The sequence below is a fragment of the Diabrotica virgifera genome, chromosome 3 (genome assembly GCF_917563875.1).
Source record: "Diabrotica virgifera virgifera chromosome 3, PGI_DIABVI_V3a".
NCBI classification, from domain to species: domain Eukaryota; kingdom Metazoa; phylum Arthropoda; class Insecta; order Coleoptera; family Chrysomelidae; genus Diabrotica; species Diabrotica virgifera.
This window is the reverse complement of record NC_065445.1, coordinates 93,794,439-93,812,783: the sequence shown is the minus strand read 5'-3', so window position 1 is coordinate 93,812,783 and position 18,345 is coordinate 93,794,439. Positions and strand designations below refer to the sequence as shown.

The 18,345-nt window shown below is 32.1% G+C and overlaps 2 protein-coding genes across 2 annotated transcripts in view; both read right to left on the bottom strand.

The window, feature by feature from the left end:
- Positions 1-4,509: 4,509 nt before the first annotated feature.
- The window catches only part of LOC126881939 (zinc finger protein 227-like), a 63,642-nt gene continuing 49,806 nt past the window's right edge, over positions 4,510-18,345 (bottom strand). The window contains exon 3 of the transcript XR_007697062.1: positions 4,510-4,803. The gene's annotated coding sequence lies outside the window, so the exon portion shown is untranslated. The remainder of the gene's footprint in view (positions 4,804-18,345) is intronic.
- Positions 6,484-12,509, bottom strand: LOC126881940 (uncharacterized). The gene has a single exon (XM_050646676.1). The coding sequence runs from the start codon at positions 11,207-11,209 to the stop codon at positions 9,908-9,910; it is 1,302 nt and encodes a 433-aa protein (XP_050502633.1). The 5' UTR covers positions 11,210-12,509; the 3' UTR covers positions 6,484-9,907.

The window sequence follows — 18,345 nt, the reverse complement described above, 5'->3', positions numbered from 1 at the left end:
AGTAAAGCTGCTACAGTTGTCCTCCTCTTCCGTGCCTATATTCACACTGAATGTCATTATAGATTCTCGATACAATGTGTTAGAAGGAGATGCAGCAAACCAGTCCCTGAGATCTTGTCGTCAGGAAGCGCGGAAGGTAGGCTCCCTCTATGTTAATATATACCTCTATGGTTCTGGACGTCACCAGACATTTCTGGGTTATTCCATGACATCCAGAACATTCTCGTACGTGACTACTTCTTCTTTTACGTCAAGGGACTTTTTCAATGTAGGATCAATCTACGGAACTGTCATAACACTGCTCCCTCCTTTATAGTTATTCGCCTCGAATAACTGGTCTATCAGGGTCTGGTTGAAGCCAACAGGGTGGATCAGTTCCATGATATGGGGCTAATCTCTCAATATGAACTACCTTGGGTTTACTTCTAGCTGAAAACTGGATGCGGTAGACTAGATAATTTATTTTCTTAGCATGCATATTCAGTAGCATGCATATCGAGCCTGGACTTTTGGCTCTATCACTTTGGAGCTTCAAACTTTTACGAGCAAATTCATAGACTTTTTCCAATCTTTCTTTTAAGTTTTCAACGTAGGTCAGGGATGAAGGTTCTTCTTCGCAGGGAGGCAATCTTCCGAAAATAAGATCTTGAGGAAGCTTCATTTCTCTTCCGGCTATCATCATCGATGGAGAATAACCAGTTGCTTCATGTTCGGAACTTCTATAGGCTAACAAGAACAGAGGAATTAGGGTATCCCAATCTTTTTGATTATCAGCAACAAACATTGAAAGATATTGACAAATAGTTCTATTATGTCTTTCGATCATTCCGTCTGATTGTGGATGGAGAGGCGTAGTTCGAGTTTTCTCAATACCCAAGATTTTCATTAATTCTTGCCATAATTCTGATTCAAAATTTCGACCTTGATCAGAATGCAACTCTAAAGGAACTCCATGTCTTGATATGACGTGTGTTATAAATGCTTCTGCTACTGTAGTCGCTTCTTGATTAGGAAGGGGTGCAATTTCAGGCCATTTCGAAAAATAATCCATTGCAACCATTAAGTACTTGTTTCCTCTCTCTGTCAGCGGGAGTGGACCGAGAATATCTACTGCAAGTCGTTCAAAAGGCTCTCCGGAAAGATATTGTGCCATTTTACCACGACTTCTTGTTCTAGGGCATTTTCTTCCGTTACATAAATCGCATTTCTTACACCATTCTTCTACATCTCGGCGACAATTGATCCAATAAAATCTGTCTCGAACTCTGGCCAGTGTTCTTTTTACTCCAAAATGTCCTCCAGACAGGCTGCTATGAAGGTCTTCCAACACACTTTTAATGTGTGATTTTGGCAGTACCACCTGTTGAACTATACGTATTCCATCGGAACTTTCCCACTTCCGATATAACAAACCATTCGAAAGATGCAAGGATTCCCATTGAGCCCAGTACGCCTTTATAGTTCGACTGTATTTAGATATTTCCTGCCAAAGAGGTCTTACTCCATTTTTAAGCCAATCTCGTATAACTCTTAAGTCGTTATCTTTCTTTTGACTCTTCTTAATGTTTTCCAGAGAAATCTGGTCATTATCTTCTTGCTGTTCAACTGTGGTCATCCGCAGACTAACTTCTTCGGTTACATTCTCTTCTGTGCTAGCTGACGTTGGCTTTGAACTTGTAATTCATTTAGTGCATTTTGGTATTCTTGAAATTGTTTATTTAACACATTCTTCTCTTTCATCAGTTTTTGACATTCGTTTTCCAGATTGGACTGTGTAGTTTTTGCATTATTTTGAATTACCTTACACTCTTCTTGCAATATTGTCACCTGTTCTCTTAATCTTCCTATTTTATTTTTACTAATCGCTAGTTGTTCCTTCAAATGGCTAACTTCAAATTCCAGTGTATTTTCTTCCTTTCTATGGTCAGTTGTAGGAAATCTGTTTCTTAGTGACCATCTACCATCATTTCTAGTGAGACTTTGCGACAGGCTTCTGGATGTCGAACTAGGCGACCTTCTGATCTCATTCTTGTATTCTTCTTTTCGTGCTTGGGATCGGCTTCTGCAATTGGATTTTAGATGTCCCATTCTTCCGCAGTTAAAACATCTTCTGTTTTCATTTCGAGGTTTTTGTTGGATATTTTGTAGTAAGCTTAATATCTGGGATAAAACTAGTTGTTCATTATCTGTGGTAGTGACTTGCTTATTTTCTGTAAATCTTATTTCTTTTAATTGTGGAAGAGATCTAGAAATATTTTTCGCCGCTTCGTACTCCTGAGCTGAGATTAGTGCTTTATCTAGCGTTTTGTGGTATTGTAATCGCAGAGCCTGTTGCATTTCGATATCATGCAGTCCATCTATGAAAGCCTGTATACCGATTTGTTCCAGAAAATCTCTTGGTGCCTGAGGATATGCCAAATGTAATAATCTTTTAATATCGGCTTCAAATTCTTGCAGGCTCTCATTATGTTTTTGATATATCGAACTTTCAGCTGACTTTGAAAAACCTGCTTCAGATGTTGCTGGCCATACCTTGTCTCTAAAGCTTGTACGAGAGAGGTATAATTGGGTGCATCCTGGGGAAGAAATTGCAAAACGGTCGCTGCCTGACCTCGAAGCGACACCACCAAGGAAGCTGCCATTTCGTTCTCATTCCAGCCATTTGCTCTAGCTGCAGCTTCGAATTGAAAACGATAAGTTTCCCATGCTGTTTGGCCATCAAATGTCGGTGGTTTTAAGGTTTTGCTCGTTCTGACGGTACCTGGATACACTATCGAAGATGAAGGGGCTGTTTGTTCAGAGTCGATATTAGTTACTGAAATATGTGATAATGAAGCTTGGGTATTAATTTTGGTTTGTAACTCAACTATTTGTCTTTCTAAATTAGATTTCAAATCGTTTTGTTGTTGCTCTAAATTAACTAAAGAATTTTGTTGCTGCTGTATTTTATTGACTAAAGAGTTTTGTTTTTCATCTAATGTGTCTATTCTATTATTAAGTTGGCTTACCTCTAATTGAAAATTTTCATGAATTTGGGTTAAACTATTTATCATTTCTACCTCTGATTTTCTACGCCTCTCCTCCTCTTCTTGTCTAAGCTTCTCCTTCGTCTCCCTACGCTTCTCCTTGTCCTCTTTCTCTTCTTGCCTACGTTTCTCTTCATCTGCTTTCATTTGTAAAAACCATTTTGGGGGTCCGGACTTATCCATTTCTTTCTTAAATTCTGTTGATCTCGTATTAACCATTCAAAATGTAGTTATGTCTTAAATCCCACCGCTGTCACCAATGTTACAACTTCTTTAAAATACTTTATTTAACTTCAATTACAATACAAACTCAATGACAACTATCAACTTTAAATACTCAATTACAACTGAACTGTAAAATGTCAAACACGTATGTTTATATATATTTCTGACGTTCTGGACGTCACCAGACATTTCTGGGTTATTCCATGACATCCAGAACATTCTCGTACGTGACTACTTCTTCTTTTACGCCAAGGGACTTTTTCAATGTAGGATCAATCTACGGAACTGTCATAACAATACGTTATGCTAACTATGCAGTCATTGGGTGCGTTCGGACGACCATAGCGGCTGGCTGGCAGCAGAAATCGGCTGAGTGGTTGCATCCAGCCGTGATAGGGAAAGCTTAGTAAATCTCTCAGCGGCTGGCTTCCAGCGGTGACGTCTGACAGCTACTGCTGGCTCAGCTATCCAGCCGCTGTGGTCGTCCGAACGCACCCAATGTCGCTGAAAGTGAGAAAGACCTGCAGACGCTACTAAATACAATTTGTCATACTGGGGAACAGTTTGGTTTAATAATTAACATTAAGAAAACAAGAGCCATGGTTATCAGTAAAAGGGACAAAATCATTACAAGAATCCAGATAAAAATGAAGATATTGAACTAGTCGACAAAATGAAAGGCGTCTGGATTGCGGGAGATCTAAATCCGAAATCAGAAATTCAATCAAGAATATAGCAATCAAGAGCTGCCTTTTTGAAGATGAGGATATTCCCGGATAACCAAAGACACAATGTGCAAATCCGATATCGGATGGTAAAATGTTATATCGACTAAAATATATAAGTAGGTATTGATCGAATTTTTTAAAGAAGACATCAGTGAAGAATTGATAGATGAAATTTTTCATTTAAGATCTAAGGAATCTTAGATAAGATCTAAGGATCTTATATACAAGGATAATATTCGTGAATCTTAACTCTTCCAATGGATTTACTTAATAAAATTAAACATCTCACATTGGAATCATTATTTCCTAATATCCGGTGACAGTCACAGGAGCGGAAAGATCCTTTATACATAGTTGTTTTTTTCGCATAAAAAATGGTATGAGATTTACAATGAAGAAGGATCGGTTAACTGGCCTCAACTTTGTGCATTGAGAATGAATGATTTGGTAAAATTATGTGATTTTTCCAAAATGATCTACATAATTATGTGCCAATCAGAAGACTCGAAAAGCACTGCATTATAAAAATATTTTCAATATTACAAATATATTTAATCAAAATTTTATAAAATGTATATTTGAAATGTTTCTTATTATTTATAATTTTATTTCTATAAAAATTAAACAATTTATTTCGTTCGTCACTTTTTTCCGGAGGCCGCTCTTCATTCGTTACCGGGGCCCGTTCATCCCTCTCGGCGGCCCCGCTCCCAATTGAAACTCCCAGGGTAATCTACTCTAACGGAGTAGAATGATGTAAGCAGCTTGAGAATGTTGGGGCCCTCTAAGGGTATCAAAATTATCCAAAAGCACCATTATGATGACTGTAAAAAACTATACCAAACAATAAAATATCAACTGAAAGAAGACAAATTAAAACAAAAAAGAATTATATTGGATCAGAAATTAGTAAATGAACTATTCAATAAAATAAAAAATAATAGAGCTCCTGACAATCCAGCATGGCTACAAATGTTAAATAATGGCACTAGATTATATACCAAAAGTAGCATAGCACTAGGTCGTATACCAAAGATTTGTACAGCTATAAGACCGTACTGTGTGACTTTATTGACAGCAGCTCTGAATAATGATATATGTGGTCGATTTTCCATACCTAGACAGTTCCATTAGATTGATTATTTCATTCGTAAGAGATTCTGACCAATAGAAAGCTACAGAAATAAAAGTGATTCTTTTTTAATGATTTTAACTTCCAATCGTATAGTAAGATATTTGATCACGTGTTTAATTCTGTCCAATCAGATTAAAATTATACTGAGAATTATCTACTGTAGAAAATTACCGATAGAATTCTTTTAAGTAGATTGTTTCTGTTTAATGACAACCAGTTTCCTAGTTTTGACAACTGTCACATTTAAGAAAATATCCATAATATATGTACGTATTAAAAAATAATCTCATGAATATCACACGACAGTAAGAATAAATAAGAAAATAATGCTTCATTTTTACTCAAATTTGTTGTCATTGGGCAATAGCCACTCGAGCGCTGCGGTCTCTCGTGTCTATTGCCAGACAACAAATTTTCGAAAAACTGTCGCATTATTTTCAATTTATTCTCAGTCTCTTGTGATATTATACCCGATTATTTCATTCATAGGTGATTCTGACCAATAGAAAGCTACAGAAATCTGAATTAAATCGATAATTTTTGATAATCTCCCGTCGTTAAGTATATTACGTCAGATGCCCTTCGTTGCTACGAAAAAATACATTCAGTGAAATTAATGACAATTAATGTTTTAAAAATTATAAAAGTGATGACTTTCAATCGTCAAATATTTATAAAAACTGTGTGTTTAATGGTACTTACATAAATAAATTACAATAAAATTTTGGTTTTGAACAGTTTTATTCATGAAATAATCGCAACAAATTGCACTCGACCTCTGAAATTAATGTAGAATTTTTGCTCTCGTGACACTTTGACATAATTTCACTCGCCTTCGGCTCGTGGAATTAAAACTGTCAAAGTGTCACTCGGGAAAAATTCAATAATTTCAGAGCTCTTGTGCAATTACTACTGATAATTTTTGATAATATCCCGTCGTCAAGTATAATACGTCAGATAGCCTTCGTTGCTACGAAAAAATAAATTCAGTGACATTAATGACAATTAATGTTTTAAAAGTTTTAAAAAATGACGATTTTCAACCGTCAAATATTTATAACAACTGTGTGTTTAATTGTACTAATTTGTACTTTCATAAATAAATTACAATAAAATTTTGGTTTTAAACAGTTTTATTTATGAAATAATCGCAGCAAATTGCACTCGATCTCTAAAATTATTATCGAATTGTTGCCCTCGTGACACTGACATAATTCCACTCCCCTTCGGGTCCTGAAATTAAAACTGTCAAAGTGTCACTCGGGAAAAATTCGATAATTTTAGAGCTCTTGTGTAATTACTACTGAAAATTAACTTTTGCAATATTCTTATGTGTATATGCCATGTTATATAAAAACAAAACACAAGGTTATATTAAATTATGTATTTTCAAACTAAACTTTACAAACTGAAAAATTATACTAATGTGAAAAATATATATCAATCAGACTTCATTTTACAAAAGTTTACACTTTAGCTACCACAGCCATAGAGCCATAAATACAGAACAAAGGGTTTTCATGACGCTCAAACTGTCTACATGGCTTTCTATCAGAAAATGGATTTCTATGCAATATACATTTCTATATAAAAGGTATTAGTAAATAAGTATAAGAAACTTTAAGGGACAAATCTACATGAAAAAATAATGACAGTTTGTTCTATAAATGTATGTACGCAAATACTTTGTTTCTGTGATACGGAGTGTTGAAATTACCTGTTATTACCTATTCTTGCCAATTCACTATTTACTTACTGCTCTAAAACCAGATGACATATGCAAATGAAATTTGGTGGGTTTTAAGAGGTAGTTATTGCGCATTTTTTGACATACATTTAAGAATTTTATATTCACCATTGGTGCGCATATAGGTAATGGTCTGAAATGTTTTCACGAAAAAAAATAGTATGGCACTGAGATAGGTATTTGAAATTAAAAATGATTTTTGAATTCTTCATTCAATTTGTGACAAAAAATCTATCTTCCCTTTTTTATCCGACACGCCGTTTTCATAAAAAAAAACAAAAATATCTTATCTATGAATGTATATAAACTTACGTCGAATACTTTGTAAGCATTAAGATATTTTAGCTTTCGCATGAAAACGGCGCGTCGTATAAAAAAAGGGAAGATAGATTTTTTTCACAAATTGAATGAGGAATTCAAAAATTATTTTTAATTTGAAATATCCCAGTGGCATACAATTTTTTATTCTGAAAAATATTTCAGACCACTACCCATAGGTGCGCCAATGGTGAATATAAAATTCTTAAATGTATGTCAAAAAATGCGAAATAACTTCCTCTTAAAACCGACCAAATTTCATTTGTATATATCAACTGGTGTTAGAACAATAAATAAATCGCCAACTTTTAAGAGTCATTTCAACACCCAATATCTCAGAAACAAAGCATTTGCGGACTGTTATTATTTGTGGACTTTATAGAGCAAACTGTCATTATTTTTTCATGTAGAATTACCCCTTGAAATTTGTCATACTTATTTACTAACACCCTGTATTTAACAAAATTATATAACATATTATTAAACTAAATTTTACGAACTGGAAAATAACTAGTTATATAAAAATATATATATATCAATCAGATCTCATTTTACAAAAGTTTACACTTTATCTACCACAGCCATATAACCACTAATAAAGAACAATGGGTCTTCTTGACTCTCAAACAGTTTACATGGCTTATCAGAAAATGGATTTCTATGCAATATATATCTCTGTATATATAACAAAATTATTTAAACTAAATTTTACAAACTGAAAAATAATACTAAATATATTCGCAATGTTGTCACAATGACAACCTGTCGTGGATTTTGGCAGAACTAGTTTCATGGAGCTTTTTAATGTCAAATCATTGCCAAATTTTGAAATTTCAAATGCACGAAAAAGTATTTATTGTTTGAGTTTAAATGCCAGGTTTCTCCAAAAACAAATAGTAGTTTATTCTATGAATAAAGTTATTTGAACAATAAACTGACATTTCTCTATTTTACTAACGTCAAATAAGACTTATTTTATTTATTTATCAAATAAATATTTACTCTTCAAATAAATTGGCAAGTTAATCTCGCTGTAAATATTTATAAGAAAGTAAATTCAGTTTAACTTTAGATTATTAAAATTGTATGAAACAAAATAAAAATATAACTATTACTTAGAAGTGTGTACAAGTCATACAGTCTTTTTAAAAAAAAAATATAAATGTCTAATAAATTTTATTCAACGAATAACTATAGTTGTTGGTGAAACCGGACATAAATGTTTCAAATTAAATGTTGGGTAATATTATTATTGGGTAATTGTTACACAGGGTGGGCCAAAGAAAACTGTCCACCTCGATATTTAGCAGTAATATTAGATTTTAAGAAATTGTCAAAAGAGGTCGATGTTTATTTTTAAATTTCAATTTTTTGATAAATATTTCATATTAGTGACTTCGTCCATCTGGGTGTGATGACGTAATCGATGATTTTTTTAAATGGGAATAGGGGTCATATGGTAGCTCATTTGAAACAGTGTTTATTTTTCGATTCAGTCATTTACATAATTATTTATACAGAGTGTTCAAACAAATTTTTTTAAATCAAATTATTTGACAACAAAAGAAGAATTTATGTAATTTATTTAATTCAACATACATTTTACTGTTGCCCAAAAACAGAAACAAATGTTTATTTCACAAATAAACATTGCTTTTCGATTAAATTCAATGTTCCAGCCAGCTCTCGCCAGCCACCTACCTCTTGGAAGTTTGAACATTTAATTTAAGCAAAAAGTTAATGTTTATTTCTGACTTCTGATAGCAATAAAATGTATTTTGAATTAAATAAATTACATAAATTCTTTTTTTTGTCAAATAATTTAATTTAAATTTTTTTGGACACCCTGTATAAATAATTATGTAAATGTTTATATTACTGAATACAGAATTAAACACCCTTTCAAATAAGCTACCACATGACCCCTATTCCCATTTAAAAAAATCATTGATTACGTCTTCACGCCCAGATAGATGACATCACTAGTATGAAATATATATCAAAAAATTGTAATTTAAAAATAAAAATCGACCTCTTTCAGCATTTCCTTAAAACCCAATAACTACTGCTAAATAATGAGGTGGACTGTTTTCTTTGGCCCACCCTATATATTATCAACTTGGAATCTTCACTTTGGAAAAGTAATCCCATCGATTAATCAAAATCATTTGAATTCTCAAAGTCTGTATCTCGTGAGAATGGGTTAATTTATTAAATGTATAGGTGAAAAGATGTATAGGTACAACATATGACTGAAGCTCGAAACAAATGAGAATCGATGAAAAGCCCTATATAAATTACTTACTTGCAGTAATGAAATTGTCCTTTTTAAAGAGGTCACTGCAAGTATAAAAATTCTTGTAATATTTTAAAATAACTTCTAAACCACAAGCTTAGATCAATAATATTTGCTCCATTTTTTTTAAGTAGAAAAGAATGGAATTATTTTACTCTATGAGCAGATTTTATTTACATTTTTATACAACATTGATGCCAACTTTTATTGAAATGAGAAGATTCCATGTTATTAATTTTATAGTAGGTACATAACAATTAATTTAAAACATGTAAACATAAACAATAAATATTTTTCAGGCATTTGAAATTTCGAAATTTGGCAATTAAATACTCCACGAAACTAGTTCTGTCGAAATCTACTAGAGGTTGTTAGAGATTTAACATCGTGAAAAACAAGTATATAGAGAATCAGATCTCATTTTACAAAAGTTTACACTGTGGCTAAGACAGCTGTATAGCCATTAATAAAGAACAATGTATCTTCTTGACTCTCAAAGTCCCTGCATGGCTTTCTATCACAAAATGGATTTCTATGTGGTTCAACTAACACCTTTACTTCAGATTTGGCATGATCCTTAACAGCTTCGATATCTTTTGTCAGCTCTTTCAAAATATAAGCAGTTAGTATCAAAGGTACATTTTTATTATGAACCAAGTATTCAATGCTTTCTTTCCACAAATATTCAGGAAGATTGTCATTCCTGCTTAAAAAATTTTCTACCTGATTACCATGTATACCACTATTAAGGGCTACGACTACATCAGGTTTTTTCAATTGGGCCACCACGTTGTGATAAAGCTGGGTATGAAATGTTACGGTTGTTTTACATTTTCTCTTCTTACACGATTTGCACAATTGAAAAGTAAATTTATCAGTGCTGCCATTATGGTTCAGGTTAGGTCCTATTACAATAAAATCCAATAAATGTAGATTCGGTATCCAATGAAATATAAGTTCTGCCATATGTAACCACAATCTACCAATTTCATACATGTCACCTCCAACAAAATGAATGTTAAGCGCATCTTTCTCAATTTTTCTATTAGATATTGTTCCAATTTTTTCAAGTCCATATAGTATTGTGGCAACTGGTGACAAACAATTGTATTTTCTAATTTTAGTCATAAAATCCCCTTTTGAGAACTTTTTATCATATAACTCAGTTAGCTCTTCTAGAGTAGATGGTAAGATTGAAACGCTGCTGGAAATTGTGTTTGCATCTAATTCAACTGTAAGAACATCATTAAATATTGGATATAGTCCAATTTCCAGATTCAGTTTAAAACTCTTACAGAAGTTCTCGTGTTTACTTTGAAATTTGAGCTTGTGATCTTCGGAACAAAAGAAAACACTTCTACACTTCTCACATTCAACATGGACATCACTTGTGTAGCAGATCTCACAAAATCTTGGGAACATCCATATTTGATGTTCATAGTTAGATAAACCACGATTTAAATATTGGCACAATAATCTGTACTTCATCTTCTTTACTGTAAGAAACTCCTCAAAATTTGTTACATCAATGAAAGAGCACTCATCGTTGACTTTTGTCAAAGCCGAACAAAAGGCTTTGTGATATTTCCAATCAATTTTCTGATGATCTTTTGAGCAATATGCTACACTCTTGCATTGAGCGCATCTTTTCAAATGTTCTATTCCTTTGCAAACATGACAAATATTAGCATGAAAAAATAGACAATACTCGTCTACACTCAAATGATTATTCATGATATTGTGTACGTACTAATTATCTTATATAAATGAAAATAAACGTACACGTACATACACTAAAGTCGTTGATCGATTAAATTATACAAGTTGAGAGTTATCTTTCAACCATAGATATATAATACTCTAGATTGCGCCCTGCGATCTTAAAATGGGTGACGGTTGCGACAGAGATAAATGAGCCTATTTGGTCGGTAGTCTCTTTTTAATTTAAGGGGAATATCGACGACGTGAATATCCCACTTTATCGAGTAATATATGTTGACAGTTGGAGCGGGTGGTGACGGGAAATGGTCTTTGGTCTTCGGACGTGGATAATCGTGGTTCGAATCCCATACCAACTCTACTTTTTTTTATTTTTATTTAATCAATATTGCGTTTATTAGATATTTTTACATCTGAAAAATGGACCTAAGTAAATCTAGCAGATAATAAATGTATGTATAGTACGTTAATATTGGAATACATAATTTGTGAACTTCATAGTAAAATAAAAGTCATTCGTTATTAATATAAATTCGTCCTTATTCGAATGATGTGAATGTTTGTTTTGCTTCTACTTTTTTAAAAAATTGTAACAATAGTTTCATAAATAAAAATAATGTCTAATTACTTATAATTGAATCGGTCATTTCAAAAACAGCAAAGTCCACAATTTTCAGAAACTAACTTTTTGAGAGGAATAGACTCCTTTAAGATAAACGTTGTGTGCAAAAACGACACCAGTCCAATAAAAACATTAGGAACAAAACTACAATATAACTCTGAATTTTGATGTCATCCATTTCATCCATCTTTCGACTATATAGTTAGTTTTCTTTGCTTTTCTGTAAAATTAGGAATATGTGACTCATGTTGTTTTTGAAATGACCGATTCAATTAATAAATCGATGGTACATTATGTTGATATTAATTATTGGTAATTTTTTACGAATATTTTTAACAATTACTTTATACTATTCTACAATTAACTTATTAAAAAAATAACATTGGCTTCTATATTGTTAAAAATCTATAGGTACCTACACAGTTTTTCTTATTTGTTATATATTTCTTTGCATAGATTTACTTTAGAGATGTAATAATATCTAATAAACGCAATATTGATTAAATAAAAAATAAAAAAGTAAAGATTGGTATGGGATTCGAACCAGGATTATCCACGTCCGAAGACAAACGACCAGTTCTCGTCGCCATCCGCTCGAACTGTCAAACCATCTAAAATACTCGACGACAGAGTAGGATAGTGACGTCGTCGATACTCCCCTTGAATTAGAAAGAGACTACCGACCAAATAGGCTCATTTATCTCTGTCGCAACCGTCACCCATTTTAAGATCGTAAGGCGCAATCTAGAGTATTATATATCTATGCTTTCAACCAACTGCAAAATTTTCAAATTAAGCTTCGTCGATTTTTAGGTTAAGTATGTTCTTCTTCTGCCGCTTCCTTATTTACGTTAAATACCTTAGCTGCTAGGGCTATGCGGCCATGATCCAAGGTTCTCTAGCCATTGTCCCATGATCTCTCTAGCCTTGTACTTGGACATAGCCACCTTTACTTTACAAGCCATGAAGTTGAAACTTGGCAACATTTAAGCGTAGACCGGTTAATTCTGACAGTTCTCATTTATTTTTAAATGTTTTTAAATAATATTCACTGTATTTACAGAAAAACTCAAACATTTTACAATATTTCGTGCTCCAAATTATAAAGAATATTAAAAGGTATGTATTAAGATGATTTTAGTTCAATATAATATATTTTTATATAATTTATTTTATAGTATAATATTTTTTTATATAAACTTACGTGCATATAGAAATGCGTCCACTTAAAATTTTTGTCATTTTTGATGTCTTATATTTACTAAACCTGTTGGCCGATTCAAGTGATTTTTTTAATATGTTATAGCCTGATTCTTTAACAATACCGCTGTAATAATATTGTTGCTAAGCAGTTAATTTTTTATTGTATAACGGGCATTTATAAAATAGTGAAATTAAAACTCAACTATAGCCTCAGGTTTTCTTAACATTCTGTTTTTTATTCATTCGCTTATGTTGGATAATAAAAAAAAGTTAGCTACTTTAACAACTAGATAATATGTCTTTTATCAATACAGGGTGTTTCTAAATAAGTGCGACAAACTTTAAAGAGAAAGTAACAAAATTCAAAATTTTGACCCCTGTCAAAATTTTCAATGTATTTTAAATGTAATCATTTTTTTCGAATCTTGAAAAATCTAATAAGTATTTTTGAAAAATTTAAACGCAGAATGAAAGATTACTTGATCACCGAGGGCCCAAAGTCCCTTAGAATGAATATTCCATAGGGTGATGCGAACTTTGAAAAAAAAAGACAGTTTAATTCGTACACCCGGTATATATACAATGAAAATTTACTTATTTAGCAACAATATTATTACAGGGGTATTGTTAAAGAATCAGGCTATAACATATTAAAAAATCAATTTAAATCGGCCAACAGGTTCGGGAAATACGAGACATCAAAAATTACCAAATTTTTGAGGGGGCTGATTTCTATGCACGCAAGTTTATATAAATTTCTTTAAGTTTGGTATTTTACATACGGCATACCTACTTATAATTTTTGTTTTTGTAGATGCCAAGCCGTTGCTGTGTGCCAGAGTGCAAAAGCAATTACGATAGCAGTCTTAAAAAGAATGAACAACCAGAAAGCACTTTTTTATTTCCAAAGGATCCAAAGCTGCGAGAACTTTGGTTACAGTGTATCCACAGGAAAAATTTTGTTATTGGAACATCAGCGGTAGTATGTGCCAAACATTTTTATTCTGATGACATCGAGAGAGTTAGAGAATGGGTAGATAAGGAAGGCAACAAACATGTAGAAAAATTAACGAATCCTAAGTTAAAACCTTCTGCAGTTCCTCGCATTTTTCCAATTCAGGATGTTTCTAAATAAGTGCGAAAAACTTTAAAGGGAAAGGAACAAAATGCAAAATTTTGACGCCTGTCAAAATTTTCAGTGTATTTTAAATGCAATCATTTTTTCGAATTCTGAGAAAACTAATAAGTATTTTTGAAAAATTTAAACGCTGAATGAAAGATTACTTTATTACCGAGGGCCGAAAGTCCCTTAGAATGAATGAAAGGTTGTTTTTGAATGACATATTTGAAACTAAAAGTCACACTAAATTTTCTTAATTTTTCGCCCCTGTAAGTTATTAAAATAAACATAGAAGTTTTCAGGGACTTTCGGCCCTCGGTCCTAACGTAATCTTTCATTCTGTGTTTAAATTTTTGAAAAATACTCATTAGTTTTCTTAGGATTCGAAAAAAATTAATCCCATGTATATTCTTGTTATTGGTTTTTTTTTGTATAATAAACGTTACTTACAAGGAAGTACTTTTAATTTTATTTTGTACAAACTTCTAATTAATAATATTTTCTTGTTCGACTCAAAAAATACTATAAATTTTACCATAATTTCTACTTTAAAATTGTGTTTTCAAAAGCGGTAGTCCGAAAGTCGGACTACGCACGTCATCAATTGCGATGTTGCCTTTTTCTCTTCATGGCTTGTAAAGTAAAGGTGGCTATGACTTGGAACATGCTTGGAACCTTATGGAATTATAAGATAAACTAGTCCTGTCGCCAGGGGGGGTACAACGGCGTCCTTAATTCAGATGGACTTACTCAAGTTTTTTTTATGTATTTTGACCTGTAGAACACGAATTTTTTGGGTAACAGTCGATCCGGATGTCGATAAGTTGTTATAAACAAAGAACTTGAGGAATCACATAACAGCGATTTTTCGCAAAACAAAACATTTTTTTGTATTTTTTGGGCCATTCTAAGCAAAAAATGATTTTACAAGTCTTTTCGTAGGATGCATAGTTTTCGACATAAACGCGGTTAAACTTTAAAAAAATCGTAAAATTGCAAGTTTTGAACCCGAATAACTTTTGATTAAAAAATAAAATAGCAATTCTGCTTACTGCATTTGAAAGTTCAAGTCAAATTCTATCGGTTTTGATTATTTGCATTACTAAAAATTAAGTTTTTATTTGTTAAACAAAGCCATAAACACATGTTTCCCGTGCCCAATGCATGCGTTTTAATACTTAATCCACGTAGAGATTGTATGTATGCGCGCCTACTAGTTCGATTTCAAATGAGAAATGCATTGAAAACATCATTCAATCACCATGTGTTTATAGGTTTGTTTAACAATAAAAAAATTAATTTTTAGCAATGAAAGTAATCAAAACCAATAGAAATTGACTTGAACTTTCAAATGCGATAAGCAGAATTGACATGTTATTTTTCAGTCAAAAGTTATTCGGGTTCAAAAATTGCAATTTTTCGATTTTTTGAAAGTTCAATCGCTTTTATGTCGAAAACTATGCATCCTACGAAAAAACTTGTAAAATCATTTTTTGCTTAGAATGGCCCAAAAAATACAAAAACATATTTTGTTTTGCGAAAAATCGCTGTTATATGATTCCTCAAGTTCTTTGTTTATAACAATCTTATCGACATCCGGATCGACTGTTACCCAAAAAATTCGTGTTCTACGGGTCAAAATATATAAAAAAAAACTTGGGTAAGTCCATCTGAATTAAGGAGGCCGTTGTACCCCCACTGGCGACAGGACTAAACATTTCACAAAAATTTTTAAATTTTCCAAAAATTGTTAGCGCAATTGGTGAAACTAAGGGATAAATTTCAAAATAAAACGAATATTTTTAAATATAAAATCATAACACAAAACATATTTTTCCTAAATTTAGCTTAAACAACAGAACTTAAAATTAAATAAAAAAATACTTATACATTATGGAAAAACCTAATTAACTTTTATCTTTTTTTTGTATTCAGAAATTAATGCCCTCATATTTTATATTTCTGATCCTGGTTTGACATCCACTTATAGGCAAATTCAATTTGTTGAGATGTTTTAAAACACTTGAGTTTATATTAGCTTTAATATAAAATACACTGGTTTGTTTACACCTATATTTTTCATTTCATTGAATCTATTATGAATAAAAAAGATGCAAGAATACTTACATGATACCGTGTACCTACTGCACAACACTACAGGTTAGACTGAACGGAGCTCTGTCACTACAAGGACAGAGGAGTTTTGCCTGCAGAGACATAATATGTACCTGCAACGACATGAACTGCTCCAGTAGATACAGGATTCCTCTATACTCTATACAGTAGGTACAGAAGATATCGCAGCTTTTCCCCATGGCAAAATCAAATATATATTTAACCAAATATTGTATATTACCAATTACCTTTTTATTGGTTCAAATTAATTACCAAGCCTATGTAGGTCTAATTTTAGTTGGTAAGGTCGTTAAGTACTAACTAGTTTTTTTTTCAATTTATGTGATGAAAATTTCCTGTTATTTTCGGAACTGCTAAATATGAAAAGAGTAAATATTTAATAAAATAGTACAAATTTGTATTCATTGTAAAATTTGGTGAAAATACATTAACTTTTATTTAATTAGACAGTTTATTTTAATTTTAATTACTCTGCCTGCAAACGCTCAAATTAATGATTTTTGACCATTTTCTCAAGCCTGTAACTCCTATATATTGTCCTTTTCATGATCATTTTTCAGTGCGTAACAAATGATAGGAAAAAATGTAAGTCCGTGATAATACACATTTATTCTAACATGACATTTTAGTTAAATCTGACAGTTGTCACATTTTATTTTCAATTTGGAATAAAAACAAATCAAATGTGTTTCTTGCATTTATAAAATGGTATTTTCTTTGATTTGTATAGTCTTATAAATTATACAGATTATATTTGTAATATTATTATCTAATTTAAAAAAAAAAAAAAATTTTTTATTATGGCGCCATCTATCGACAACTAGAATAACTAGAATAAATGTTATAAATATCACCGACGAAATGTAATCACCGACGCGCCTTTTTTTATGTCACATACAATTTAATGCGTTAGAAAGAAATCGAAAAACTGTGACGCACTGAAAGATGATCATGAGAAAAAGAATACCTTAAGTCTACAACTCCAAATTTTTACCACTTATTCTACTTGTTATGAGCTAACATTCAACCAAATTTTAATTTTTTACATGCGTGCCGATCAGAGATAAAAGGGCCAAACTTTGAAATTTTTCAAAAATTTACATTTTTGAGTTTTTTTGAAAAAATCTACTTTAGTCTCAAAGCTCAAACTTTTCTCATTTAAAGTAGGTATGGATGTTTTTTCCAGAAAAAATTACAAACCATTAATGGAATTTTTTCATTAATTAAAAAATGCTGAAAATGGAATTTTATCATTTTACCTTCTCAAACTTTGAGGTCCAATTAAGGCCTTAAGGGTAGTTTGTAATTAAATAATGCACTAGACCATTTTTTAAAGCATACTTTTCTAAAAAGTTTGGTTTTTGATTTATTGTTCTAGGACAAACCCAAGTCAAAATATTGGCTAAAGAGTGAAGCCATGTTTTCCGTGAAAATGATTGATATGCTGAAACAAAAATGGCGGCCATCGGCAACATAAATTAAAAAAAAAATAAACTAAGTTATCAATCGAAGTAGCGCAGAAAACGACAATAAATATCGCCTCCGTACCACCAAATTGACAACAGATGGAATACTTTCTTTGGTTGCACCTCCTGAGATTTTCAAAATTTATAAATCATACAGGGTGCCGAGGAAATTAATATGAGAGAATTTCAAATAATTCACAACTCATCTACCCAGCGTGGTAAAGCTCCAACAAGAAAGATTCCTTAATACTCAAACAAAAGAGTAAATGAATTAAAATGTATAAACACTCTCAATTTCTTTGCAAAACGAAAATGCAGCAGCTGCATAATACTCTGGTTAAAGCGGAGAGTGCAGGAAGAGTCTATACCGGTTTCTGAGATCTTTTTCCCCTCATCAGTAAACCCATATCCTCTTCTCTCCGCTCTAACCATTTACCATAGCTTGGGCCTTCCCGAATTGCAAAGAAAGAAATGTCACGGATGAACTAGGGCCATCTACCGAAAAACAAACTAAGTTATCAATCGAAGTAGCGCAGAAAACGACAATAAATATCGCCTCCGTACCACCAGATTGACAACAGGTGGAATACTTTCTTTGGTTACA

Bases quoted from the DNA above. Each gene is read 5' to 3' on its own strand.
- LOC126881940 (XM_050646676.1), bottom strand. From the start codon at position 11,209: ATGAATAATCATTTGAGTGTAGACGAGTATTGTCTATTTTTTCATGCT.